At 41.1% G+C, this 27,785-nt stretch overlaps 1 protein-coding gene across 1 annotated transcript in view; it reads right to left on the bottom strand.

The window, feature by feature from the left end:
* slc44a5b (solute carrier family 44 member 5b) overlaps positions 1-26,945 on the bottom strand; it is a 28,459-nt gene extending 1,514 nt beyond the window's left edge. Inside the window, exons 1-20 of the mRNA XM_070908317.1 lie at positions 26,815-26,945; positions 14,043-14,091; positions 9,723-9,796; positions 8,023-8,107; positions 7,640-7,724; positions 7,390-7,503; positions 6,234-6,294; positions 6,004-6,127; positions 5,857-5,901; positions 3,943-4,026; positions 3,592-3,704; positions 3,247-3,378; positions 3,029-3,128; positions 2,824-2,916; positions 2,375-2,462; positions 1,585-1,847; positions 1,318-1,412; positions 1,115-1,218; positions 899-972; positions 509-579 (exon numbers count right to left, since the gene is read on the bottom strand). Coding sequence (XP_070764418.1) covers positions 509-579; positions 899-972; positions 1,115-1,218; positions 1,318-1,412; positions 1,585-1,847; positions 2,375-2,462; positions 2,824-2,916; positions 3,029-3,128; positions 3,247-3,378; positions 3,592-3,704; positions 3,943-4,026; positions 5,857-5,901; positions 6,004-6,127; positions 6,234-6,294; positions 7,390-7,503; positions 7,640-7,724; positions 8,023-8,107; positions 9,723-9,796; positions 14,043-14,091; positions 26,815-26,851 — 1,891 coding nt within the window. The 5' untranslated portion in view covers positions 26,852-26,945. The remainder of the gene's footprint in view (positions 1-508; positions 580-898; positions 973-1,114; positions 1,219-1,317; positions 1,413-1,584; positions 1,848-2,374; positions 2,463-2,823; positions 2,917-3,028; positions 3,129-3,246; positions 3,379-3,591; positions 3,705-3,942; positions 4,027-5,856; positions 5,902-6,003; positions 6,128-6,233; positions 6,295-7,389; positions 7,504-7,639; positions 7,725-8,022; positions 8,108-9,722; positions 9,797-14,042; positions 14,092-26,814) is intronic.
* Between the last annotated feature and the right edge of the window lie 840 nt (positions 26,946-27,785).

Raw genomic sequence — 27,785 nt, forward strand, 5'->3', positions numbered from 1 at the left:
ACACAATACAACTGTATACATTAAAACATGTTGAAAAGTACCGTCTGAAAGTAAATGGATTCCCTAAAAATGTTACTATATCATATTTTAGCATTTCAGTGAGAAATATTGGTTAGTAATTGGTTGAAAGGGGAATTAAGGGCTTACGAACATGCATACTTTTTCTGTTACACTCAGATCAATGAATCTTACATTAGTGACAAATAGCACAATATTTTTTGTACAGGGATTCATAACTACTCGGGTTCTTTTGGATTTATGTTTAAATGAAGATCGAATTGGATTTAAGGCCTCCTAAAATTGAATGTAAGAGATTTAGTTCTTTTCAAAAGGCAGACAACCTGTGCAACAGTAAATTTCACGGTGCATGGCGAAAAATAACTGGGGAGAGAGACGATTTATCATCCTCTTAATATTCAGGAGGATATCTCATCCCGTCTCTTCTGCAATTTTCCATCTATGCCGCTGTTTATGTCACTTCAGAGGCTGCAGGTGATATGAAACTCACCGACACTTCCTGAAATAAGCAGTTTTCCCAAGAAGAGCAGAAAGTCTGTCACCTTGTCCAGGACAGCCACCCTACAGAGGATGCAGAGAACAGCCAGAGAGGAGAAGCACAGACACCAGAGAAAGGAGAAGGCAATGTGACACACCGAGACACAGACTCAACAGAGATGAAAGTGCACACATCATTAAATACATGATGGTGAGTCGGCTAATAAGGAAATATGTGCAACTGCTTGAAACACTAATTTCTTGATTATTTCATTGACTTGCTTATAGAATGTACATTTATGGTATGCTAAGCAGCATTGACTGCGTGTCTCAGCAGCAAGTAATCTATACTCTGAACCTTCTTAGATGTGTGGATCTGACACATATATAAGAAAGTTCTTACCGAATAACATTCCTCATCAAGAGGAAGAAAGCATCCTTGGAGGAGGTGCAGAAGTTCTTCCCATATATTGCTATCTGTTGGTGAGAAAGGAGTAGACAGTGCTTAGTAGAGGGTAATTAAGCATTGAGGTACAACCCGGCCAACTAACAGCTGAACTGCTGACAGATACAATAAATCAGTCCAAACTATTGCCAAAGCAGATGTTTCTTCACTCACCATAATGTATGCATTTCTGTTTATAAACTTGATGAAATGTTCCAGGCACCAGAAGCAGCATTTGAGGCAGCAAAGCAGGAATCGAGCGCATGCATTTTGAGAACCTGGGAAAACATCATCAGTCGTCAACATCCCATTTGAAATAATCATTAAATTGTGTAAGAGTGGGAAGAATATTGTCTTTTTAGTTTGTTACAGCGTACCTTTCAGCTTGTGATCCAGGTACTCGAGAACAATTCGGACCATCTGCACCACAGCGAGGATCAGAGAACCAAAGGCAAGAGAACCTGTGTGGTAACTTTGAGACGAGACACCAAATGGAATAATAGACATTTGAACATTTGTGGAAGAAACTTAGTAGATTCAATAGATGCCTGTATTTCTATTCTGTTACATATGAGACAAGAAGGCAAGTCAACACTCAGCTCTATTCTGTGAAACATAACATCTCTGTCCATGCAGCTCCCTACCGTATGGCTCTGCTAAATGAGGAGTAGAGGGGGCAGGCAGGGATGTCGTTTGGCTTCTTCAGAGCCCAATAGTAGGACGCGAAGGCCCCGGCCAGGGTGCACTGGCCCAGCGCGATGGTAAAATTGACCAGCCAGAGGAACACAAACAGGTTGCACAGATGGAGGACTAAGATATAGCGGTGGTACACGCTCTCCCCACCGTAGAAGGCAAACATGCATTGTGACCCGGGGCACACTTTGGTGATATTGGTCTGACTGAAGGTCTGAAAGAAAGCAACAGATTCAGAGTAATGTGACGTAATATTTGCTTAAATATCTCTGTTACACATAATTCAAACAAGGCAAACTGCTCAATCACAGAAAAAACACCATTGTCAGTTCCCCCCCCCCCCCCCCCCCCCCCCCCCACACACACATTACCTCACACAAACTGGGGGGGGGGGTGCTGATTAATAACATCTGTCAAATAAGTGTTCATAGCTGTCAGCCACAAATGTGAACTCTATTTACAATAGAGCATTAGTTACATTGATCCTAATGGTCCTCACTCAGAAGAAGAGGCTATTACATTCGCTTAGATTGATTACAGTCGGGAGTGTAATGAAAGAAATGTGCAAGAAATATTTCACAGAACAAGACACTTCTTGAAATTACACAGTTATAAAAACAAAAGAATCTGTAATACCAACATTATTCTGAAAACAAAACACAACAAAATAAACACACATTTCACACAGATGCAGGATTTCTCCAGTAAATGCACTTTTGTGTAAGAGAGTGGGGCACTAACCTTTGGACTGCATGTGAGGTTGGCATATATGCATTTATCGTCAGTAGGTGTGACCTTGTAGACTGCATTACCAGAGGATGCTAAGAAGCTGAGGGCAAACTAGTCAAGGGCAACACAAATCCTCCACACAACAACCACTGATAAAATATAGTCAGTTTTGTTTTAATACTTTAGTTACATATGTAACTAAAGCATTAAAATCATTCATCCAGGCATTACAATGCTCGGTCTATGACATGAGGCACAAGAACACCAGCTTGTTTCCATTTGGCTCTTGCTTTTAAAAACATAAGACACCAAGTGAAAGAAGCACTATCCATTTTCTACATTAGCTACAGCAGTGCATGTGATATGATATGAACTACCACAGGCCACATGAAAGTAGCAGAATAATCTTCTACTTCTCTGGATAAAACAGTTCATCAACGCACCAGCAGTTAGAAGGATACACTGCTGTAACGGCCCAGTAAGCGATGCAGATGGCCAGAAGGAAAAAGGTGATGATAGGGTAGAAGAGAGTGGACATGATGTAGCTGATGGCCCTAGAAACAAGAGAGATCAAACATCTTTTTGAATTGTGTGTTGAAATGAAAAAGAGAGTCAAACACACCATTTAACTTTTAAGGATCCAACAGAGCTTTCATCCATACTTACTTGCTTCCCTCCTTCAGTAATGCAATAGCGATGCGCAGCCTCATCCTCAGAAATATCAGCATGATCACAATGACGGCCTCGATCACAGAAAGTGAGATCACTGCAAAACAAAGGATATGTGTCAATTATTAGTCGATGCACATACAACAAATATGTTTTAATGTGTCACTTCAGCATCTAAGTGTGAAGTAAAGGCACAGTAGTGGAGGACAACGTACTGAAGATGAGCCACGTTTGGCTGAGCTGAAGGTAAATGCTGAAGTCTGTGTGGAAGCCTATATCAGAGATGGTGACGTTGGCGCCTGGCTTCCCGCTCAGAGTACTGTACTCCCAGTAGCAGTGCCAGATACCTGAGAGACACACAGAGAAAGAATGAAAGCCAGGAAAGGATGCAACAAGGGAAGACAAATCTAAATCTGCTACAGTTTGCCATGACAACAGAGCTGCTCGCAGCAAGATAGGTGAGAAGGTCAAACGTAAAATGTGGGCAACATCTCCGACATGTGTGGGAAGTACACAGTAGCCACTGGCAATGTGGGCAACTGTCTATGGTGCATACTCACCGTAGCCGACCACAGTGATGACGCCGAAGATAATGAGCCACAGGAGCACACCAGCGGTGTAGCGCAGCAGCAGGATGAAGAGCAGACTGACCACCATGGTTATCACCAGACCACTGCAGCAACACAAACACATACATACTGGGAACTGACCTGTACTTGTGAAGAAAATAATTTAACCTATAATAATTAATTTAGTAAGACGTTCTGTAAATAGGAACTTATCCAGTGTTATTTGAATTGCCTACTGTTGTAAATTCTACCACTTTGGGGCTTCAAGCAGTTAGGACAGTAGGCACCATATCCCATAAAAAGTGAAAACATAAAATCACCAAAAGTCAAAGCCTTTCTTACATGAGGATCCAGTCCCAGGAATTTGCATAATCCTCAAAGATCTTCATGCCAACTTCTTTGGCATTCAGCAGACTGGCGATACCTCTGCGACGGAGATGGGAAGAAGTGGGAAAGAGAAGAGGTGACAAAAAAGGGATTTAATGAGGACACAGAGAGGGGAGTAGTTTACTTACTAGGGCTTCTCAAAAACATTTTGACACGTTATTTATCTTTAATGCTCTCACTGTGAAACAGAGATGAATACAGTATAAAAATGCTTTTGAAATTCTCAGCTTTAAGACTTACTTATCAAGTTATGATGGTCTGTAAAAAAATAAGTTTCATATCAAAAGCCACAAAACAGCATTAGTGCTACTGAAGCGCTATTGAGCAATAGTTCCTTCAGTATGGTATAGTAGTAAATGGTATAGCAGCATGTTACTGAATGTGATACAGAGGAGCATGTATGGATGTGTCAGATCAAGAACCCATCTACTTCTGTTCACAGTAAAGGTATGTGTTTGATAACCAATGAAAACAAATAAGTGCTTCAAATACTCAACATAACAAGACCTAATTTAAATTGTATTGTTTTTTAAAATCTGTTCTACTTGTCACTTGAATTCATATTTATTATGTGTTAACTGTACTCAAAATGATCTAAAAATCGTAACTTAACCTGTCCCTGGTGCTGGACAAAGACACACCTTCAACCAGACAAACGAGTCAGCAGAAAAAACAAACATAGTTCTTGTCTAATTCTAATCAGTGTATCTAAAGAAATCTAGTAACAGAAATCAGAAACATACTTTCTCCACATCACAAACGCTAAACTTGGAATCTCTAAATGGCATGAATTCAATATCAATGTGAAGTCCCATTACATGGCACAGGATAGCTAAAGTTCAGCTTCTCACTTCAGTAAAAAGCTTAACTTGCTTTAACACCATTAGAAGGGAAAATAAAGACCAATGCAAAGTTTGACAGCAGACGCACTGCCCTATGACTCGGATACATCTCTAAAGTACAGACAGAGAAGGGAAAGAGGACAAGCTAACATTGCTGTGGGACAAATGCAGCAATGAAAGCAGTTCTGAAAACAACCTCATGATGAAGAGCTCTAATTCAGCTCCCTAAAGGCCACTGAAGCCCTGTCCATAGACCAGAGTCTGGATCATATCCAGCACTGTTATGCAAACTAGACACAAAATTCAGATCTAGATCAAGAGAGCAAACCTAATGACCACCAGGGGGCACCACATCACCCTCTATTTTATGCCACACACACATACACACACACACACACACACACACACACACACACACACACACACACACACACACACACACACACACACACACACACACACACACACACACACAAACTAGTAGATGACTTGATGTTTTGAGGTTGATATATGCCACAAACAATTGCATTAATCTGTCCTAATTCCTGACCACTGTTGCAGGTGGAGGGATGCAGGAACAGATTCTTGTGGGAGGGTTAGTCTACACAAAGCTACTGGCTACAGCGGAGGCAAAGTTAAAAAGCTGAAATAAATCATTTTTGAGACCTTTCCATTCCTTGCTGCATGGCGGTTACTTGGCTATAAAAAGAAAAGCATCAAAGCATATTATATTTCCAGGTAGTTCAAACAAAAGTTCATCACAGCAAACACAGAATCATGTATGTTCATAATATCAGCTCGCTGGTTTAAATACATGATTTCTCTGCTTGTCCAGAGTTTGCTATCTCAGCCCTTTAACACGTTGATAGCGTAGATCTACAAAGCAGCTGTTGTAAGCTTGTAGGTACCCTTGAAGTTCTACTCTTGAACTTGGGGGAAAGCTGCATTTTCATGCAATAAACATGCAAAAGACTTTGAATGTGGTGGGACACATTCCTGGGCATTAGGACATGCCCACTTGTCCTACCCTGTAATATCTGTCCAGAACTCTCTGGGTTCAAAGTTGGCAGCCCTATTGACAGTATAAACGCTTTTTGTTACAGGGTAAATTTTCAAAAATTTTCTATTTGCATAACAAAGATAAAGATTCACGTTTTAGGGAAGCAGATCTTACTTGGCAGCTTCTTTGAGGTCGCTGACGCTTCTCTTGTTATTGTCACCGTCTTTGAAGATGGTCTGATTGGCTACTGTTAAAATTCCATTTCTTGTAATGAAATCTGGGAAGCACCTCTGGAGGACTGAAACACATTTTTGATCATTTTTTGTTGTTGTCTTTCATGGCTTGGCAAACAAATGATGAGCTATTGTGGGTTACTGCGTTTACAGTTATTCAGATTCACTTACAAGGTCTGCTTGGCACGATCATAGATGGGCAGTCTTCATCACGTATGACTTCTGCAACCGACTGAAAGCGAAATAAAGGAGACGATTTCAAACAAGAGATTCATTCGACACAGTAGTTTTCATGATTAGAGACGGAGTGGAGGAACATTTCCATTCAATTCCCTGTTGTGTAGGTTTCTGTATATATGGAAAACCTTGTGTGTCTTGCTGCTATTTATAATTTGTGCTAGGGAAAACAATGATTTCAATTAAAACTTTGGTAAAACTGGGTAAATTAAAAGAACTTAAGTTCTTACTTATGAAACACTATATTACATTTTGGATTTCTCACATAAAAAAATACCATAAATTCACATAATTTAGTCTTGTGAACCAAATCATTATCAGTCATATGTATGACATCAGAATGTTTTACAAAAATAAAAATAATTCCTATTTTCAGAATAATAAGAATCTCACTGACAGATCTTACTTCAGCAAAAATTTTCAGAGATGATAGCATTGGTATTATTAATCATTAATAATCATTAATCAATAGAGAGAAAACAGAGTTGGACTGAATCCTGTCTGATGTAACACTGTCATACTTGAGATGATGTGGGAAGGGAAATCAATGATTCAGTTCAAACAGTATGACTGAGCTGTTAGGTGCTCCCACACACCACCTCACTCTCTGGTTCTTACACATCATCATGCCAACGTCACCGTCACTGAACTGCTGCCAGCCGACAGAGCAGGGCTGGGACGTGCATCAGTGGCTGCTAGCTCACTTCCGCCTGTCTCTCAAAGCACATTCAAATGAGCTCTTCATTATAATGACCGTACAGATAAAACTGGTGAAATATGAGCATGGTTGTTTGAAGGCTACGATAGGCATGATATTCTTGTTAAAATATATTTGACCAAAACGTGAGTCTACAACAGAAGAAGGTCTAAACTCTTGGAATTTAGACCCCCTTTTTTTGCCTGAAATCAATTCTGGGGACAAATATGCACATGTACAATATCTGCCAAAAGGAAGTGACAAACTGGAACTCAAGAGCCAAATACATGACCTGGTCTTCAAAACAAGAGTGAGTATTTCATCCAGAAAAGGCATGGGGTTCAATAAGCATACTTTCATCTTTTGTTTGCAAAAAGAAACACTGTGCCTCACCTTACTGCCAATCTCGAAGCCCGGCTTGCAGAATTGCTTGTAATATTCCCAGTTATTAGTATTCCAAGCATCCAGGAGAGTGGCAAATCTGTCAGGGCACTTGGAGACACAGAGCTGCAGAAGGCAATACATCCTCTTAATGAGAAGGCCCATCAATCTTGCATAATCAAGCGTGGAGGAAAAGTTGGAGAGGAACATAAAGCAGTGTATAAATGTGCTGCTAGAAGTGAGGCTTCATTCAGTCTCTTACCTGGGTTGTAGGGCACTGGAGGTTAATTAAAACTGCAGGATTGGCACATTTCAACATGTTGAAGTAGAATAATATGGCTTTGTTTCTGTGGAGACAAATGATGAAGACAACGAGAGGGGTCCTATTAGAAGGATTCAGAAAGAGTGGGAAATCAGTTCATTACTGTGCAGTGCTTTATCAGCAAGCATTTAAGCACACACGCTCAGAGAGAGAGAGAGTGTACCGTGCAGTAAAGCCTGCCATAATTAATCACAAACCATGTCTATGTATTGTGGTCAAAGCCTTTTGTGAGTGTTAAGATAACAATGGAAAGCTGACAGACAAATTGGGGAACATAATTATTCCAGTGTACAATCATTTAAGACAGATAATTTTCCACTCACGCATTGGGGGTGTTCTGATGGCCACAGAATTGGCCGTGGCTGTCGGTTGGGTAGACGACCTTCCTGGGGTCGCCATGGATCCAGGCTGAAAACATACCACAGGGATGGATGGATTTTAACATGCCTAGCCATACTAGATACATACTCCTGAAACTGGCAGTGTTACTGCCTTCTTAGACTCTCTGTGGTCCTAAATGACACATGCTATCAGTGGAGTGTATAAATCAGAGAGCTAGTTTTTTTTATGTAACAGAGAAAATAATCAGCTACCTAAGGACAAACACAGCTGGATCAAAGAGGGTCCTGTATAAATCGATAGGATTCCTCAACTGTATGAGTGCATCAGGCCAAGACCATGTGTGTCTCTCTGCGTATTAACCAAGAATAAAAAATACACAATTATCAAAACAACAAAGGACATTTATTTGGAGGATTGCATGCATGCATATCAATTAAGAAGAAACAGACACATCTACACACATTAAAAAACCAAACAAAAAATCAATCCAGTTTAATTTATCGTGTTCTGTTTTTCTAGATAGGAGTAGCAGTAACCCTGAAATTCAATTTACTAAGCAATTCTTGCGCTTCATTTGTTTGCCCGACCTGAACAACACGGTGTCAAGGCTTTCACCTTGCCAGTCAATGAAGGATTGCGCTGAATGTGAGACAGCACAACAAAGGCAGTCTACAAGTCTTTGACACAACGACGACAATGAAAAAATGATGCAGAAAGAACACCAAGTTTCTCAGCTGAATGCAGACATGTCAGTGTCTATTTGAAGTCACATCCATTGTCATGGCTCCTGCTCTTTTTAAATTATTGGGAAACAGTAAGTCCTTCCCATGCCCAGATTGAAACGTGACTCCCCTGACAACGAGCTGGGAAGGGACGGCCCTTTGGTGACAGCATCGGGATTTCATTTTCTTCTCATTTGTGATGTATATCATACGTGTGTGAAAGAGGGAGAAAAGAAATGTGCGGTCATGTGTGACCAGAACAGGATATGTCTTTGTATGAGAAAGGGGTAAAGAAAAGTAGCAGAGAGGGGAAAAATGAGAGGAATGAAAGTAGAAAGAGAGAGAGGAAGAAAAACGAAAAGGGAAAACTTGAAGGAAGAAGGGATAAAAAGAAAAGGATAAAAAGACGGCATGGCCTCAGTCAGTTGCAGTCAATGTGGAAATAAATAGCTTCAAGGAAATTTGAATGAAATGAGAGCCAGAGGGAATCACTGGTCATCCAGTCAAAAACAGGGACATCACAACAGCTTCACTAACACAATCATGTCAACCAGAGTGAGCCATCAAAGCTACATGTTGTGGTGAAACTCCCACTTATTAAAAGAGCTCTGGGGGAGCTGCATTTCTCAACTCCCCCACACTTCTAACAATAAGACATTTTGTTGAATAACCCAGTGTGAAATTATGAATAAGTAAAAAAAAAACAAATAAACAAAACAAAAACAGCTTGCTTTCTCCTTAAGTGTTGCTGCATCCTGTGGAAAGGATCAGGTCCTTTGTGCCATTCAGACATTCACCTTTCCATTCATTCCACCAGCTAGAGATGTTGCTTTGTACAACCTGGCAGAACAGGATAAGTGAGCAATTCACGCTTCCATACCAGAACATATCACCACTGTTGTGCATATGCATGTGTATCTTTTGTGTGATGTAATCAGCAGCCAACGTGTCAAACTCACCCACGGTACCCAGAGCGATGTAGCCGAGGATGACAATGATGAAGATAACACAGCAAACCACATCAGTGCAGCTCCTGGGTAAAAAGAAAAAAAACAAGCTTGAGAGCAAATAAGAGATATGTGACACCGAGATTACTAGAGGTTAATTATGAATGGTTGGTTGTTGAATGCCTTTGTCCAAATCATAGCAAATACATACACTAATACACCCCCCCCCCCCCCCCCCCCCCGACTTAGCTGCTATATGGAGAGTTTGAGCTCTATATCTGGGTGCAGTGCTTGACAAGGTGTCATCTGTATATGGTGTTCTCAGAGAAACTGTAGTAGAGCTCTACTGACTTTCTAATGAGACTCTGAATCCCCCCCAAGAGTTAACTGTCCCACTGGCACAGAGGCAGCTATTTGAAGATTGCCTCTCTCTCCACAGTAGCCTCAGTCTTCTAGCTTAAAGCAGCATCTCAGAGTCTCTCTCTCTCTCTCTCTGAGTCTTTCTTCACAGTCTCACTGTCTCTCTCCCATAACAAGCTTTCTTCCCCTCCTCACCACCCTGCGAGAAGCTGTCAGTCCAGCCCCTTTTTAGCCCTCTTTCAAACCTTTCCAGGCTATGAGTACTGAACCCAGCTTAAATAAAGTCAAGTTCAACCCACTGTGCCTAGTAGTACCATACAGGGGACATACGTAACCTCCCCCTGACACCATACGCTACACAAATGGACTTGAGACCCTCATCTCCTCCTGCTTTAAACCCTTCTCCTCTTTCATCCAGAGGAGCAAGGCCAATGTCAAAAGGAGGCCCGAGCTCAGAGATGTGACAGCGTTTCCTCTGTGTAGTTCTTTGAAGAGTGGATAGTCTTTGTTTTGTATGCAGCATGGTTACATGGTTCTATAAAGGCATCACATATGTGCGCTGCTCTTCAGCCTCCAAATACTGTTTCAGGATCAACTAGCAGACAGTCAAGAGAGACTAGAGCACTGATGCACACAGAGGGTAACGGCTGAGAATCATCCCGTACAAAGAGGGAAAAATAGCTGAAATAGACACTTACATGATGACAAGATGCAAACAAAAAACAAACAACTATTTATTTATAACTGTGTAGCGTCTTAGATTTAGGGTGAACTGTGTAATTTAAGCTTGCATTGCGAATTATCCTGGACTGTTTGCAAGTGCAGCTGCAATTAAGAGCCATTTTTTATGGTCCTGCATTAATAACTGCAGTAAAGCCTGCAGTCTGCTGCATGTTAACAGGCTGCTCTGGTAGATTGCTTTGCTGAACTTAGCAATATAGAGGATTGGGAATGTTTTCTGTCCCAGCAGGGTGGCTAATGCTCCTTGTTTCTCATTTCAGAATAAGAGGACTCCATTATCACCACTCGTATCTGAATTACATTAAGACTGCAGATAACTGCAAATTTCAAAATGTGATATCTCCACTAATAACTGACCCATAGACCATCTGCTCTGCGTCTTAAGGCAAACACCTCAACATCAGCGGACACCTCCAATAGATGACATTGCATGACAAAAGACTAAAATAGCAGTCAGTTGCCATATGAAGTAAGGCTTGGGGACACATATCAAGGTGTAAACCATTCTTCTGAAAGCACAGCAATTTTTGGAGATAATAGAGAAACAAAGGCAGCTAAAGTGGGCACAGCTCTGCCTGGTGAAGACAGACACAGTTTTACATTGACAGTGAATATGAGGAGCATAAAGACAACCTGCCACACTACCAGCAAAGCTGTTGCTGATATTGTGCATATTATTAACAAAGGGAGACAAGGGAGTACCATTTCATTTCATTCAAAAAAGAACAAAGGGAAGAGCTGCTTGGGTTGCCATGACGATGGCTGCGTTCCTTGTCTTTGAATCCCTCCCCATCCTTTAGCTGGTAGATAAGTAAGCTATCACCCAGCCACACATCACAGGTGATTAAAGGGGGAGATCTGAGAGGTGGGAGTCTAAAGCTGACCTTGCCGCTCCTCCACTGTAATGTGACTGGTACTGTAGATCTGCCTTGTTTCCCAGCTCCCTCATATAGACAGGACTGCATTATTAAGAGAAAGTGCAAACACAGCACCACAGTGCTGATACAAAGTCACCTTTGAAGCATGCAAAGGTGATTGTTAAAGGGAAGCTGACAAAGTGAGGAGAGTGGAAACAATTCTGTAAAGTTCTCTTATCTCAGGAAAGCAGGCCACATGGACTCCAAGTCAGATCCAAAATACAGTCAAACTGCAAATCTGTTCGGACCCCAACCTGGCCTCGCCCCCAAACTTCCGATCTCCTCAGATGTCACTTACACATACCTGCACACACAGGGACTGAAGCATTGCCCTGCTTGTGTACTGTACAGGCAGGCAGCGCTGCTTTGAAAGGAAAACAAAACCAGTGCTGGAAGCTCAGTCAGTGCAACAAGAAACTTTTGTGTCAGTGTTATATTTGCGGGGCTGATATTCAGCGGGAGCCAAGGTGACACAGATGGCAGCAGTGCCACAGAATAGCATGGGTGCCATTGTGGTGTGAATCTGCCAGCCTGTCCTTGCTTTGTAACAGACATTAACAGGAAGGGATATTTGGAAGGCCAGATTTGCACACAAAAGGGATATTTCTCACGGTCAAGAGAGCATAGAGGGACATTGGTTCAAGTGAGCAGCTTTTGTGACAAACACAAGGCTCCTTCAGGTGAGTTGTCACACATGCTGTGATGGCAGAGAGCACCTGATTTGTAGTTAAATCTGTTTGTGAGTGCACATATATAATGAACCACACTCTGACAGTACACTATAAAAGGCATTATTACATTGCAATATGGTTGTGCAGTTGTGGCTCATCTGTGTGCATTTGTGACACCGATTATATCTGTGAATGATTGACTGTTTGTAGCTGCAGCCAGTTTGAATGAACACTACGCCGTGTCCACTTCTGTCTGGCCGTTAAGAGGACTGCTCAATAACCACAGATACGGTTACTTCATTCAGGCATTGAGCTCGCATGAAAACAAGACGACCACAGAGTCGGTTCTCTCCCAGTTCTCATTAAGAAAAGCCTCTGAGCCACAGAAACATCAAAGTATCCTTGGTGCCTTCACCCAGCTGTAGCAGGGAAATGGGCTGGAGAGGGTGGGATAAAGAGACACAGGAGGACCGAAACATGCCTTCACAGCAGCCTGCCAAACTGACAATGAACATAAAAGAGATAAGAGCCTACATTACCTCAGAAAATGACTAAATCATCAAGAAAAGCCTGCGGTGACACCATTGCAGGGTTTTGCTTTATTGCAAAATTCTGCTCTTCATTGTGCTAAAGAAATCAGGTCTTAAAATGTAGACTTCATTGTAAAAAATCCCATATATTCATTTTTGGAGGAAAAATCCTGAACCTAAAGTTCTGTGTTTCTAAATGTAGGGGATAACCTCTGTTACATGCCAATTTGTACATTTCTTTTTTTGACGTGCACTTGTAAATAATGGCATAGTCTATTATGTCAAACACATATCGATAGCGCTTTTATGTTTGGCTTAATTCATTACATTACATGCTGTTTCTTAAACACTATTTCGGAACGCACATTTCAAATCAAATCAATGCAAACAATTACAAGCTGTAACATTGAGAGTTGTGTCGCTCACAAGGCAGATAGCAGACCGCAGTTCATCAGGAGAAGTGCTACTGTACTGCCGGTTAAAAAACAGGAGACATTTCACTATCTCCCTGCAGTAGCCCAGGTGATGTGTGGACTACATCTGTTTTGGGGTGTATCTGCTGGTTAATAGTGTGTGTCATTGGGCTAACTCCAGCCACCAGCTTGACTTATGGCCATTGATCTGTGTGTGTGTGGAGTGGAGAGAGCTGCCAGCCACTCGACCTCAATCTTTATTAACGTAGCATGACAAATGATCAATCTATCAGCGCCCGGACAGGGGTGTGTGCCAAAAAAGATTATACAATGGGCAAAATCAATACACATGTAAAAATGAGATGTTGGGAGAAAGCGACTAATCGTTAAAGGGTCAGTTCATCCAAATTACAAAAAACAACCCTAATGGTTATTGCTTTCAGTGTACACATAGTTCTGAATTTATTTAAGTTTTGAGATATCTGCCTCCATTCTAATACAATGCAGGTCTGTTATCTTGCAGTGTCAAAATGTCTCTCAAATGTGTTTGTAAAACACATACAGTGATGCAATTTAATTGCATTTAATTGTGTATTACAAGTAAAGTACAGTAGTAAATTTCAATTTCTCCATACATGGCTACATTATTAGGTGCAACAACTATAAAGGAAAAGGTGGTGATGTTGAGTATTTGTACTACCTGTTATGGACAGGCCCTCGGAAGTTTGGGTCAAACTTGCGCGGCTCACCTATAGGACAAGCAGAGCATGGTGATGTTAGTTGACAAGATCGTGGGATAGTCAAACAGAACAAGAATATAATTCACTGACAGAGTGCATGTACAGAACAGACGACAAAACAGCAAACTGTACTGACTAATCTGTCTCACCCACTAAATAAGATAAAAGATTGTTTTTATGATGCTTTTGCTTTCTAGGAGACTGTAATTGTGAGCAAAAGGAAACATAGATGAAACACAGAGAATAACATGTCCATCAGATATGAGCAACATTTCATAACATTGACACCATATACTATATGAGTAAAGAGTGACAAGTTAACTTGCTGTGCTATTCAACTGGCCAGGACAAAATAACTAGGTCATTTCACAGTGCAGGTCTCCTACAGTAGCAGGACTGGGATGAAGAGGGATGATCATACTAAACGAAGAGCCAAAACAATGTAGCAAACATGGAAATATAATAAATCATTTTAACAACTCTTAGCCAAACAGCTTATCTGGGTCACAGTGAGGATTCCCCATTTGACCCAGCAGAGTGCATACTGAACCACAGCTGCAAGCGCCATCAGTCACCCAAGGGGCTGACTCCGACTGCGTGCGCTTGTAGGTGTGAGGGAGCACATGCATTTTTGCATTCATCACTGGCTGCTTCTTTGGTGCCCAAGTAGTCTCTGCCCCAGTGGAAACTAAATATGACGTGTTCCTGAGGACCTATTAATCATCACACATGGAGCGTAATATCTCCAAGCAGCTGGGGCAGAGTTAGGGGCAGCATGAGTGGGCCTATCTCCCATCTGCCCATTCCCCAAACTGATCCTGTCAAGAGACGTACAAGCCAGCCTTGCTTCTAAAAGTGTGAGGAATGAGTACACTGTACTACGTACATGCAAATCTGGTGGGCCTGTTCTGAATCTAACAACCCCAAACCCATCTTTATTTTTATCAGCCACTCCAACAGCAAATTTATCCTAATAACAAGTATTGTCTGTGCCTGATTTAGTTTATGCCTCCATCCCATAGAGCTCCACAGTCATCTAAAAACTATTAAAAACACATTAAAAAGTCATACTGTTGCATTGGGTGATATAATCTTTCATTACCATGAACACAGCCGGTGTAGTTTATTCTGGAACAACTCCACAACTGCATTTTTGATTTCTTGAGAGTAGCTCTCACACACGAAAGCATGAGGAACATCACTGAGATTTTTTTGCATATGCGCCCAGTGAGCATATTTTACTGATGGACAGGGCGCCATCTTTGAAGGCGGTATCCAGGTCTCCTTAATACATCCATGGTATACACTGAGTAATAAACTAGCCGGACATGTTCATGTTCATCAATTATCAGTACTGTAGCTAATATCCTAGACAACAATTAAGATTAAATTAACAATATTTGGCAAGGTTGGAACATTAAATCAAACGCACCTCATCCTCGCACACAGACACACACAGACACACACAGACACACAGACACACACACACACACACACAACCAGCAGTGACACCACATAAAAGTCACATCACATAGTTGACATGATGGTTTGTTAGACACCATTTTACCAGAGAAATTGTATATTTCTTTTTATAAAATAAACACAACATGCTCTTGTCTCTGCAGAAACTGAGACAGTATACTCCAGTGTTACAGTTCAGTCACCAGTCAATTGTAATGCCTGTACTGGTCATGTTCAAGCAAAAAATGTTTTTATTATTATTTATCTGTCATTATTTTTCATTATTTATCATTCATTTTTCACCTGCCGTCTCTGCCAAATGGTGAACTTATTGTGATGTCAATAATACCAGTCATACTTCCACAAAATGTCTTGGTGGTCTGCAGCACAAGACTCTACTGGCTTTCTTTCATCTGTGCACAAAGGTTAGTAAATGGCCAAATATATTAAATGCAAAATTCACTGCAATTTATCTTTTTTTTTTTTCTCTAACAAATGTATCACACATATTGTAAACATTCCCGGTATCACCGAGCCCTTAGTGTGTGGTATTACATTACATTGTGAACAGAAAAGAGATATCCATCTGTGTGTAATGAAAGAACTGCAGCTGATCATTGTATATTGGTCAACCAAAACATTATTATCAGCAGTAAAAGCTGAAAAGATATAAGCAAAAAACTAAAAAAGAGATTCAGCACAGTAAAGCCTGGCAGCTGCTCCTCACAAACCGCCAGCTACACGTCCCTGAGTGAACGTCTGAGCTACAACAATTTACAATTGTCTGGCCGTGGTGGAATTCCTGTTGCAAAAAAGCCAATTTCTAAAGCTAATTTTTCTGCATGAAGATAAGGTATTAAAAAGCCGGGATGTTATACACACTTCCATGTATGAAAGCATATATATTCATGCCTGCCTTTCCCCACTGGGATTCCTCTACCACAGCAGTGGTAGTGACTGAGCAACAGTTTTGCTCACCAACCCAGGTGTCCTTAAGCTGCACAGTCAGCAGCAAAAAAAAATTAACTGGACCAGAAACGTTCTTGAATCTTGGTGAGTTGGCATTCTGTTCTTTGTTCATTCATACAAAGTGTAGACTGGAGAGGGGCAAGAATTATGTCAGATGGAGAACTGTCAAATTCTTGCTATAAAAAACTGGCTGGTCTCATGACTATGTGGAGCTATGTGCAACTACTGAAGCATGAGGACATTCCTTACATGCACTATAGGTGTGATTATGACCGTTTCAGCTCTATGTCATCGAAGCAGTGCAAGCTGCAAACCTTTCTTCTTAAGATATTTGATATGAGAGGCTCAATTTCTCTTTTTCATTTATCCTTGCTGTTAAAAACCCCATTTTACAGCCATCTGTTTGGCTGTCGCTGAAAGTCACTCACTTGAGTTGTGTTTCAGGTCTAAAAATGGGAGATGTTCTGGGTTAAGTGTGTGAATTCCTCAGCCAAGGACACGATGTCACCAGACCAGGTGCTCACTGCAGCATTTGCAGAGCACTGGCTTTGAATATAAGAGGATGCTTCTCTGTATTTCAAAAAATTGGTCTTACAGTGTTGAGAACAGAGCTCAAACCAATATGCACAAATTATGTATCATGCACATAATCCTGTGTAATGATATAGATTGAAAGATCCATGACTGATATTGTGTTTCTTTTCAATAGTTTCACACAATATGAGAGTATGAAGTACGCTGCTAACTGACCAACTACCACAGGACACCTGAAGTGAGTCAAATGCCAAGACCCATCCCAATTTATATCCAGTTTAAACATGTGAACTGAGAACAACTCCATACCACTCAGATTTTAATTTGGGCCTTTTAAAGTAGCAACTGTGCACAATGTACTTAAGTTGCCTCCAATTGCTTTTATATCTCAGTGGCTGTTGCTACACCCACATCGCCAGCAGGAATCGAGAACCAGTTCCAAATTGTCCGATCCATCAGGATCATATGCCTCCGAGCGTATCAATTATTTTTACTGATGCTGGCATGTTTTTTGGATATTTGCACATTGCAAAACAATTACGTTAAACTTCTGCATCTACACTGCTGGAAACTTGCAACAATGAGTCATGGCGGAGAGGAAGAAATTGTCTGAAGCGCGGCTTCATTTCACAAAGAAAGACTACAGTGCTAGCTGTAATGTCTGTAAAATGATAACTTCAAGTAAGAGTGGAAACACCAGCAATATACTGAACCATCTTTGTATGCAACATGGACTTAAATTCCAGGAATGCCATGTATGAGTGCCACTGCTTCCCAACCAAGCAGCATGTCTGTCACTGGAGGATTTTTAAAAATCCTTTCATTTATCTTCCTAGGTTGCGTGAATATTCAACACATGCAGGTCTCCACAGTGAGGGAGCAACTGTGATAAAAACAGGTTAGTCCATATGGTGAGTGCAAGCTGAATCACACTGAGATCAAGGAGAGCCAGTGGTGAGAGGACAGATTGTGGTGCAGTGAGTGTCAGGGAGGAGAGCTTTTCTTAGAGTCATGTCAGTGGTTACTTGATCAGTCTACTGTTAGGAGTTGTGGAGCCTGTCAGTAAGTCAGGCAAGAGGACCAGTAGGCAGCAAGGTCCTCCGCCAGCTGACAAAAAATGAGGGCAGTCGTTATGTTGATCAAAACTGTCAATGACAGTACAGTATGACGAGGGGAGCTCAAAAACAAACACGTGATTGTGCAAACATACTCTCCGACATAAATAATAACAGACATGAAACATTTTGTAATATGGTGAACAGCATACTAAAATATTCTGGAGGATTACAAACCCCTTCGTTCTAACACAATAACATCCAGGTGACAGAGCATGTACCTATTCAGCTAAGCTAAATTTAGCTTTAGCTGCTGTTCCTACTCACTACATCAGCTTGACTACTTCCACTAGGCTGTTGTACTTTTCTCTGTCCCACAAAACAGATTTCAATGAAGGGTTAAAAGAGAGCGGTGAAAATCATCAGTGATGCCTGGACACCAGCAGACTCTGCATTAGATGACGGCTGTTTGGACTGCACTGCAGTCTGTCAGTGCAGGAGATGAGGCTGGTGGACTGGATGTGTGCTGCTGCTATAGTCAGGCTGAATGAGGGTCTGTAGTCAACAACATTCGGAAAAAGCCTGGCAGGCATGCTACACTGGGACAGCCAGAGTCACTGTTAGCTCCACTAACTGCTAGTGTCCTCTATTGACATAGTGTTGGATAATGCCACTGTGTCCTGCTGTGACTGAAAGATTTACGCATAACACAACAATCATGGTGGTAATCAAAGGCTCTGAGGCAATGAGGCTGGACGGGGTGAGGAATTACACATCAAGATCAGACAAAGGCTTTGGCAGTAATCTTCGCTCCCCAATCCCATTTGCATTTGCAGCTAGTCTGCCATAGCAACAAGATCTATGGATCAATTTACAGTGGCAAGGACCTAACATCATAAACTAAGTCTGGGACACACATAAAAATTGTGTGTTAAAATTCCTCCCACCAATAGAGCTTTAATAAAAGCTCTCAAAAGATTGAAAGGCACAGTGACAATGCCTCAATTTGAAGTCCGTACCTCCTGTCAGATGGATTCTGAAGTATGTGCCGAGATTGACTGCAGAGAATCAACTTCAGAGTGTCCGTGCTGGAAGAGAGCCAGATGTAACAACCCGGCCTGCAGTGATAAAGCTTCAGGAGAAAGTCACGGAAGCAGTTTATCGCCTTATATTTCACAATTTTGGAGGAGACTAAATTGCGCAATTATCTCCTGTGGCACACTTTATCACAAGGTTAGACTGCTCGGGGATTATGTGCACACACATATACACATACTTTTACCTTATGTGGCAAATATCACTGCAGATACTGCAAGATTTGTTAATGTGAGAGCAAAGATTACCAGCGAATTAAATGGCATCAGCCTGCAGCACATATAGAAAATCTAATTCAAGAAATTACAGTACATAAAGCACATAATTGTCAAATATAGAATGGGTAGGAATATTAATCATACAGTACAGTGTCGTCATCACACCCTCTAGAGTAAAACTTTCTACACTTTCTCCATTCTGTTTCCACTGCCCCCCCTTCCCCACGTTTCTCAGCTCGTCTCAGTAAACACATCCAGTATACAGACACGTCAACACGGGCAAACACAGGCACCAGTGTCCCCAGGCTCCACTGTCCAACACAGGCCTCTTTCATACCGTGGTCAGGCAAACAGCTCGAACACCGCAGGTGCTCTACATGGGTTGGGTCAGAGGGGCCATTTGGAAACGAAGGACTTTTTTGTTGTTTTTATTCTCCTGATTCATAAACATTTCCAAGACCTGGAGAGAGTGGAGTGCTGTGAGACGGCACAGTCAAAGCTATGTTGGGCATGAATCCAGCTACAAATAAACAAAAAAAAAAGGGAACATATAAATGTTAAAAATTCAGCATAATGATGTTGCTCAGCAGGGTAGGCACAGTCTGTAAGTCTGAATGCTGTATGTTCATTCATATTTGATGAAAGCACTGGGTTCTGCCACTCCATGGAGAAAAGCAACATCAGTAACACGGCTTTGGGGCTTTGTGTTTTCCTCTAGTCCATATTTAAAAATGTGCAGTGTTCAAGTTTCTCCTGCAACATTAGTGTTGGGCGCACGGCACATGAGTAACAAATATATTTGGGTGGATCACTGCTGTATAAGATAAAGGGGGCCAGTAAAGCTGTGATAGGACACGAGACTGGGAGGAGGTGATGGGGTAGTCTGTATAGGGCAGAGATTCACTGTCACACACACACAAATTGAGAGGAGCTGAAGGGGACATGGGGGGCAGAAATTTACTGGCAAAGTTTCACTTGAGTCAGGCAACACTCTCACATCCCACTAACCCGAACTCACACACACAACACGTACACACATTCACACAATTGGAAACAGCATCATGATGCTGCAAGTCTCCCACACTTCCCAGAAAAGAAAAGATAGATTTGGAGTCCATCTCTGAAATAATCAAAGCAGTTAAAAAGCTCCAGATGGCTCCCCCTTCTTCATAATATTAAAAATGTGGAGAGATAACACACACAAACACTCTCCATGTAGCACCATAACTGTCTTTTTCTCTGCCTTTCTTCTATTGCCCTTCTGCAGCCAAAAACATCCTTCCTGTCTTGCTCTTATTTTCCCTCTCTGGAGAACAGTGCAACCTTTAAAGTGCTTGTCTCCTTATTGAGACAAGACAACAACATCAAGATCTCTGGTTTAGGTTTACTTAGCAGAGAGCCCTTGGGATCCTCTCAACTATTAGCAGATGGTCGAGGACTGAGTACTTGGCATATCTTGGCATATCTGGTTTGGTAGTCCACTGGGTTAACCCCTATCAGTGCATGAACAGTGTTTACTGTGCATATTTTCAGAGGGAGGCAAAGACACAGTGCTAGCTGACATCCCCTCAAATGCCGAGAATAGTGGGATCCGGGTTGGGATTCGACCCCCAAGAGGGGAGTTAGCATCTGAGAGTGTCAGACGCTGACAGCTAGCCTGCTGCTCTGAGTGGAGAAGTAGCAGTATTGTGGCTGGGGCTTTGTGACCTTGGTTACTTCTGTGGGAGCCTCCAGGCATGTCAGTGGCAGCCCTGTGTTCCTGTGAAATGAGACTTGCTGCTGCTACTGTAGATCAGCGACAGGCTCAACCGGCTTTGGCCTGGATTTATAAAGACTTAAATATAAGAGGACAGGCCACATCTTGATATCCAAATATGCAATATTCACACCAAGGTGAAGAAACACACTCATACACATCTACACACCTTTACGAGTGCACACACAATATCATTTAGTCATATTCAGTATTCAAGACTTGCTCTTCCTTCCTCTTAGTCAGGTATGGTTTAGAAATTAGTGTTGGTATCCTGAAAAACCAAGAAAGAATGGCTCCTTAGTATCACAAAACTATGTAAATTAATCTGCACTGAAAACAGGTTACTGTAAATAATCCCACCCTGTAGGCAGACTTATTTGCATGCTTTGGGAAAATAAGATTTTTAGGACTTTGTAACTGACTAAATTACTAATTATGATGAGGATCTTTTGCCGTGTGTGTTAACACAGAAATTCTCATCTCATTTTACACATCAAAGTTTTATGTTCGGCAGGATGCAACTGGGCCAACATTTCTTATGGTAGGAAGGATGAAAATGTGCTATTACACATTTCATGGTGATGTTCGCTACCACAACCCTGTTTGTTTTTAATCAATTTTATATGTTCTGAACTGTGTGCACTTTATGCTAATAAAATGCTAGTCAACAATGGAGGAACACTTCACACAAATTATATTTAATGATATTTATTTAACTGTCAATGATGTGGCTTTATATTAGTGCATATGTGCATGTCACAGTACATCACAGAGTTTGCATCTCAATTCTTTGGTTGCTAGAAATATAAAGTAATGTTACTGTTAATGTGATCTAATGACTTTATGCCACCAATCATACAAATCGGTTTTCCTAAACCACGTGACATTCTCCTGTAGGTACCAGCACAGTTTGTTTCTACACCCCAATGTCTTCATTGGGTTAACATTAATATCACTTCAGTGTTCTCCAACAGTGAATCCTCTTAACCTCTGCCTTTCAGCAGTATGCACACATCGAACTCAGATCTGCGTCAAAGCAACTAAAACCCTGATATATCTAAGCAAACCTGCAAGGGGCAATGCAAGGCCCTCACCTGTGCACAATAAGCATGTTTACAACATCAGAACACCATGTCTCTTTTGTTCTAATGGTAATGATTCATTTGTTTCGATAAAGCTAGCTGCATCGTTTAGCACATTTGACCTATCAAAAGTCATTTCAAGTCTCACTGTGCACCCCAGAGTCAAAACCTACGTGTCTAGCATGAACAAAGCTGTATCTCTCACTCATTTCCCAGTGTATCTTGGGGTTGTGTTTCATAAATCACTGCCAGAGTCACTTAGCCTCCTAGTCATAAACAAACACTGACTATATTTGTACTGCAAATTGGAAATTTAAAGTCTCCTTGCTGTCGCCTAGAAAGCCTCTTCACAGCTAAATGTCCCATTTTCACAGACTGGAACAAATAACCATCCAGCGCTTGCCACTGAGCAGAAGTGAATCTCTGAAATTATTTACTGACTCACCCTATCATTAGTGTGAATAATATACTTCAAACTTCCAGGCACTGACATAGCTATCTCTTGGGAAAAGACACATGGAATTAGTAGCAAAACAGCATAACCTTGTAAAAAAAATAATGAGCAGAAATGCCATAAAGACTAATAAAATGTGTAGGAGCACTACGGGGTGAGCGTCGGTCTTCATTTGAGACGAGTATTTGCAGAGGACAGTGACACTTAAAAAGCCCATAATAGCACTCAGTCTTGGGTGCAAAATGGGCCATTTGAGCTACAACCTTTTCTGACTGCAATTTCACAGGAAGAGGCTGTGAATGTTTGATTCTAAACCGAGGCTCTCGGCTTTCTGTCAAGACTCTGCATTGACTCAGTATAAAAATGCAGCGTTTAGGGAAGCTGCCCATGCGAGAAATTTGTTAATTAACAGTGTGCCCGACTCAACACTTTCTGTGGTGAATGGAACTCATATCTAAATTGTTACTTACAAACCTGTCACAGAATGATTATGAGCTATTTTTCTACTTTTCTGACTGACTGAACATTTCAGCAGAACAGTGTAAGCCCACTGAACACTTGCTACATAGTTAGAAGCGTTACACAATATACTAGCCACAAGAGCACACTTGAATCTGGGATGTAGAGCAAGTGGAGAACTGCTGTGAATGATGGGATGGCAGGTAGTTCGACCAGCTGCTAAAACATGGCTCATTTATGTTTTCCAAGTGTTTCCAAGGGCACATCAAATTTACATTCATTAAAAGAAAAATCCAACTTTATATTAGGGCTAAGTGATAATTCAATGTTATCGTGAAATGATATCATGACAGTGTCTCATCCTGACTTATCTACTTCTGCTTCAGTTAGTGATTTCCCAGAAATGAATATTGCTAACTTTCAGAAGAGTGGGAGGGTTTCCTATTGTGAAAAAAAGTGAGAACTCTAGCACTTCTTCCACAAAACATGCCTGAGAAAGAAAGTTGTCTTGGCTTTTTCTAGTTCTTCCTGTGTGACAATTGAGGGTCACTGCAATGTGGCAAGTCTGGAAAGAAAAAGCCTTTTCTTTAATTCTGCAGAACTGAATCAACTGATACACCGTTAGGCTAGTTGGACAAGACCCATCCAACTAGCTGAACTGGAAATAATATACTGGACAGAATCATCCACTTTTATCTTCTGCAATAAACCACAAAAGAGAAATGCTGGGTACATTACCAGCTTTTTTTACTATGCACCACACATTTAATCCACATTTAAACAAATGCAGGGTGTGAAACATTAGTTGCGGGGGAAGTGTATACCGATGTAAAATTTGCCTTGCTGTTCTCTGCTCAGTTGTGAGACCAAAATACTTGGAATAGCTCTTTTGCTTGAGCTATCTGATGGAACGAAAGCACCAGGGAGGCAATAACATAAAGCAGCTGACCTAAACACAGCGAGGCACCATAACTCCATCCCATGCTCCACTAGCTAGGTTGTTGGACGCTGTTAGGGCAAACTTATGTTCCTTAATTAAACAGTCTCACTATATTCTATGTAATTCTCTTGATAGTAGCGCTTGTGTTGAAGCAATGGAAGATATGGAAGTATATGTATATATTAGCCTCTGTAATGATGCACATTCGCTGTATCTTAATAATGCAAATAATAATAATGATACATATGCTACTTTGTGTTTGACATAAACCTGCACTAAGCTGTTTACTTACAACACTTCACACATAATCTCTGAAGTCAGGTTTATTGTACACTGTAAAGTACCAGTTTGAACTTTTGAACAGGGAGTGATAGGGTTTGAAGGTCCCAATGGTGAGCTGCATGCCTGTGGAGAGCAGTGAGAATCAACTACAGCTGACAGGTTGCAGTTGTGATTGGCAGATTGCTGTAGTCATGAAGTCTGAGGTGTCAACATGTGGGGAAATAAAAAGAAAGACACAGTAGTTTTCCCCATCAAGAGCAGACAAGAGCAGACTTGACAATACCCGTGTCATTCTAAAACTGTACAGCTACTGTCTCTAAAGATCAAGCCTCCCTGACAGTCATCTTGGGCGTAATTATTAAATACAACTTGGACAGATATGGATGACATGATGCATTTGTAACTGATAACAATGTGGAAGATGATGCATTTGTAACTGATAACAATGTGGAAGACTCTGCTAACACGGACAATTGTGACGTGAAAAGGTTAATAATTATATAAATTTCTGCGTTATAGCCGGGGTTAGACTGATTAGCTGATATATGTTTTTGGTCTACCTTTGGCTTTTGGTGAATATGAGATATTGGATCAGTCTAGATATAGCTGAAGTTTATTCTTGACTACAGCCACGTAAAATTACATTTTATTTGACATGTTTTTGTAAAGAAATTTTTAAATGAAAGGAACCATTAGTTGCCCTGTCACTGTGGTGGATCACTTAGTCTGGGTTTCAATGGCAAGTTAGTTTCTCATGATAGTCTTGTAGTAGCCTGAGAGCAGATATACACTGAAAACAACAGCAACAACAACAACAACAATAACTTTCTGAAAGAAGCACTAAATAATATCAATGATTAAATGGAAGATTACTAAATATTGAAATAAATATCTTTATCTGTGGAAGCTTTAAGACTGACATAAAACCTCATAAAGCCACTAGTATGGTAAAAATCAACAGTGTAAGAGACTCTTTGTTTCAGAGGAAAGACACTGTGTGGCATCTGGTGGTGATAAAGGATTATATTGCTGTGATAAACATGATTACTAAGGCAGGCTAATGGACAGAAAATCTGCCCACGGATTAAATATATCCATACGCCTGGAGCAGGGAAAATGCCGCCTGGAGGGTATAAATCCTTTGTTATCAAAACGGTTAACAGAGGACGTTGCTTTTAACCTTCCTCACTAACAGCACTACCTGGACTGCAGTTGTTAAAATATTGTAATTATCCTCAATGTGGGCGAGAAGAGAAGGAGCAAAGTGGAGATAAGACTTAATGTTGTTAACAGTCTCCTGCTGTGAGCACCTTTTTTTTTTTTTTTTTAAGACATGGAAACAATACAAGGCAGAAAAATTAGATAGTGTAGAATGATAAATAAAAAACACTCCAAAAACAAAAGGTTATTCCTGTGAACAACTATTAGTGTCAACCTTCAAATAACCAACTGACAATGTAAGCTACTGCAGCTGACATTCCCGTAGTTAAATCACAGCAAGAGGCATCCATGCTAAAGAAGAATTAGAGCTGAAACATTAATCATTAACCTACTCAATTTGGCAACTATTTTATTTATCGATTAAGTCTTTCAAGCAAATATGCCAAATATTCCTTATTTCCAGCCTCTCAATATTGAGTATTAATGCTGGTAAGCTGCTTTTCTTTGTCTTAAAGTGAATATCTTTGAGTTGGACTGGTGTTACAACAAAACAAAGCAATCTGATGGCATCATTTTGGGCTTTAAGAAGTAGTGACGGGCATTTTTCACTTTTCTCTGACAGTTTATAGCTAGATCAAAGGACTAAATGAGAAAAACAATCGGCAGAATAATCGATAATGATCGACAGTTGCAGCTCTAACAACGATAATGTTAACGTTAGTGTACTCTGGTGTCACACCGTTACACAATTATAAGCTAACGTTAGTTACAGATGAAAAATGTCTCTGCGTTTACAACAAAGACGAAGTGACGACAAGCGGAGGAGGAAAGTGATAAAGACTTATTGTTGTTGACGGTCTCCCATTGTGAGGACTTTCACCACCACCAGGTAGCTGAACAATACAAGGCAAAAATGACTAAATCCCTGGAATTAACCAGGTAACGCTCAGGACAGGGATCATTATTGTAGCAGATTGAAGAAACACACGAAAAAGGACATTAGGCTACTACTTCGAACGCAAACAGCCGTTTAAAACGTTATTCTACCGTTACTGCGTATTCGATGTCAACCGTTAAATAGCCTCTAAATAGTTAGCAACTGACAATGTAACGTCCAGCTAGCTAACGTCCCTGTAAATCACAGCAAGGGGTCAAACATCATTCAGGCTAAAGAAGATACCGTGATATCCTGCTGTCATAACGTTACACAGTACAGAGGGAAAATATCTTGGCGTTTAACGTTACAACAAAGACGGACCGACTCACCATAGTAAGTGGAGGGGATGTCCGTCTTTCTAGCCATGGCACTTAGTAGGACAGATGCAGCACCGACGTCTTGGTTTTGGAGACCGCATATGAGAGTCAAGGTGAACCGCAGTTATTTTAATGCCTTTCAGCGGTCCCGTCGAGAAATAAACACAGGAACCTGGAAGGGTATTCTTGGGCTCTTGGAGGATGCTTCGGCCACGCAGCTGAGCGTCAGTCGTGTTTACAGCGCGACGTCATTAATTATTCCAAAACGGTCTTAAAGGGGCCGCTGTGCACCCACTGTGGTGGCTGCTGCTGCTGCTGCTGCTGAGTGTCATGTTTCCCTTTGTTAGGATGGGATTTAAATCTCAAACACTGCAGTTTGTCAGCTCACACGAACAAGTGTAGGATTTATGTCAACGATACTGGTGAGCAGAAAGATTAGTACACTGCCTGTGTCTGCAAGAAGAGTGGTGATTTCCAAGTTGCTTTTTTGGGTGATTAATAATACAGCCAACATTGCAGGTAGTATTTTTAGGAGGCAGTGTCAGCTCCACAGTGAGTCGTCCGGCGGAGGAACACTGACCCCAGCTGGGTTTTCTGTGACATTGCAAATATGTGTCTCTCTCTCAAAAAGTAAAAATCATATGACTTGAGTTCACACATTTGGGAAAAACCACTTCATTAGAAGTTTATGGGAAGGTCCTGCACACCGACACAGGCGTTTCCACATTTCTACTTATTCTGGTTGATTAGTGTGAAGTGGAGCTATGCTGGAATCACATAAGGTCACTAAGAACTGATAATAATGATGAAGGTGTAACTTCTCCCATCCAAACACGTGCAACAAAAGTAGGCTCAGATGGATGTAAATCAAGCCCCGTCTTTACACGTCCACGTGGTCCTGAGTGGAGTCTTATTAGACGTGTGTAGTCCATGGGTGTGTAGGGCCTTTAAAGTACAGAAAATAAAAATATTACATACATATA

Source organism: Enoplosus armatus, chromosome 7 (assembly GCF_043641665.1).
Source record: "Enoplosus armatus isolate fEnoArm2 chromosome 7, fEnoArm2.hap1, whole genome shotgun sequence".
Classification (NCBI taxonomy): Eukaryota; Metazoa; Chordata; class Actinopteri; order Centrarchiformes; family Enoplosidae; genus Enoplosus; species Enoplosus armatus.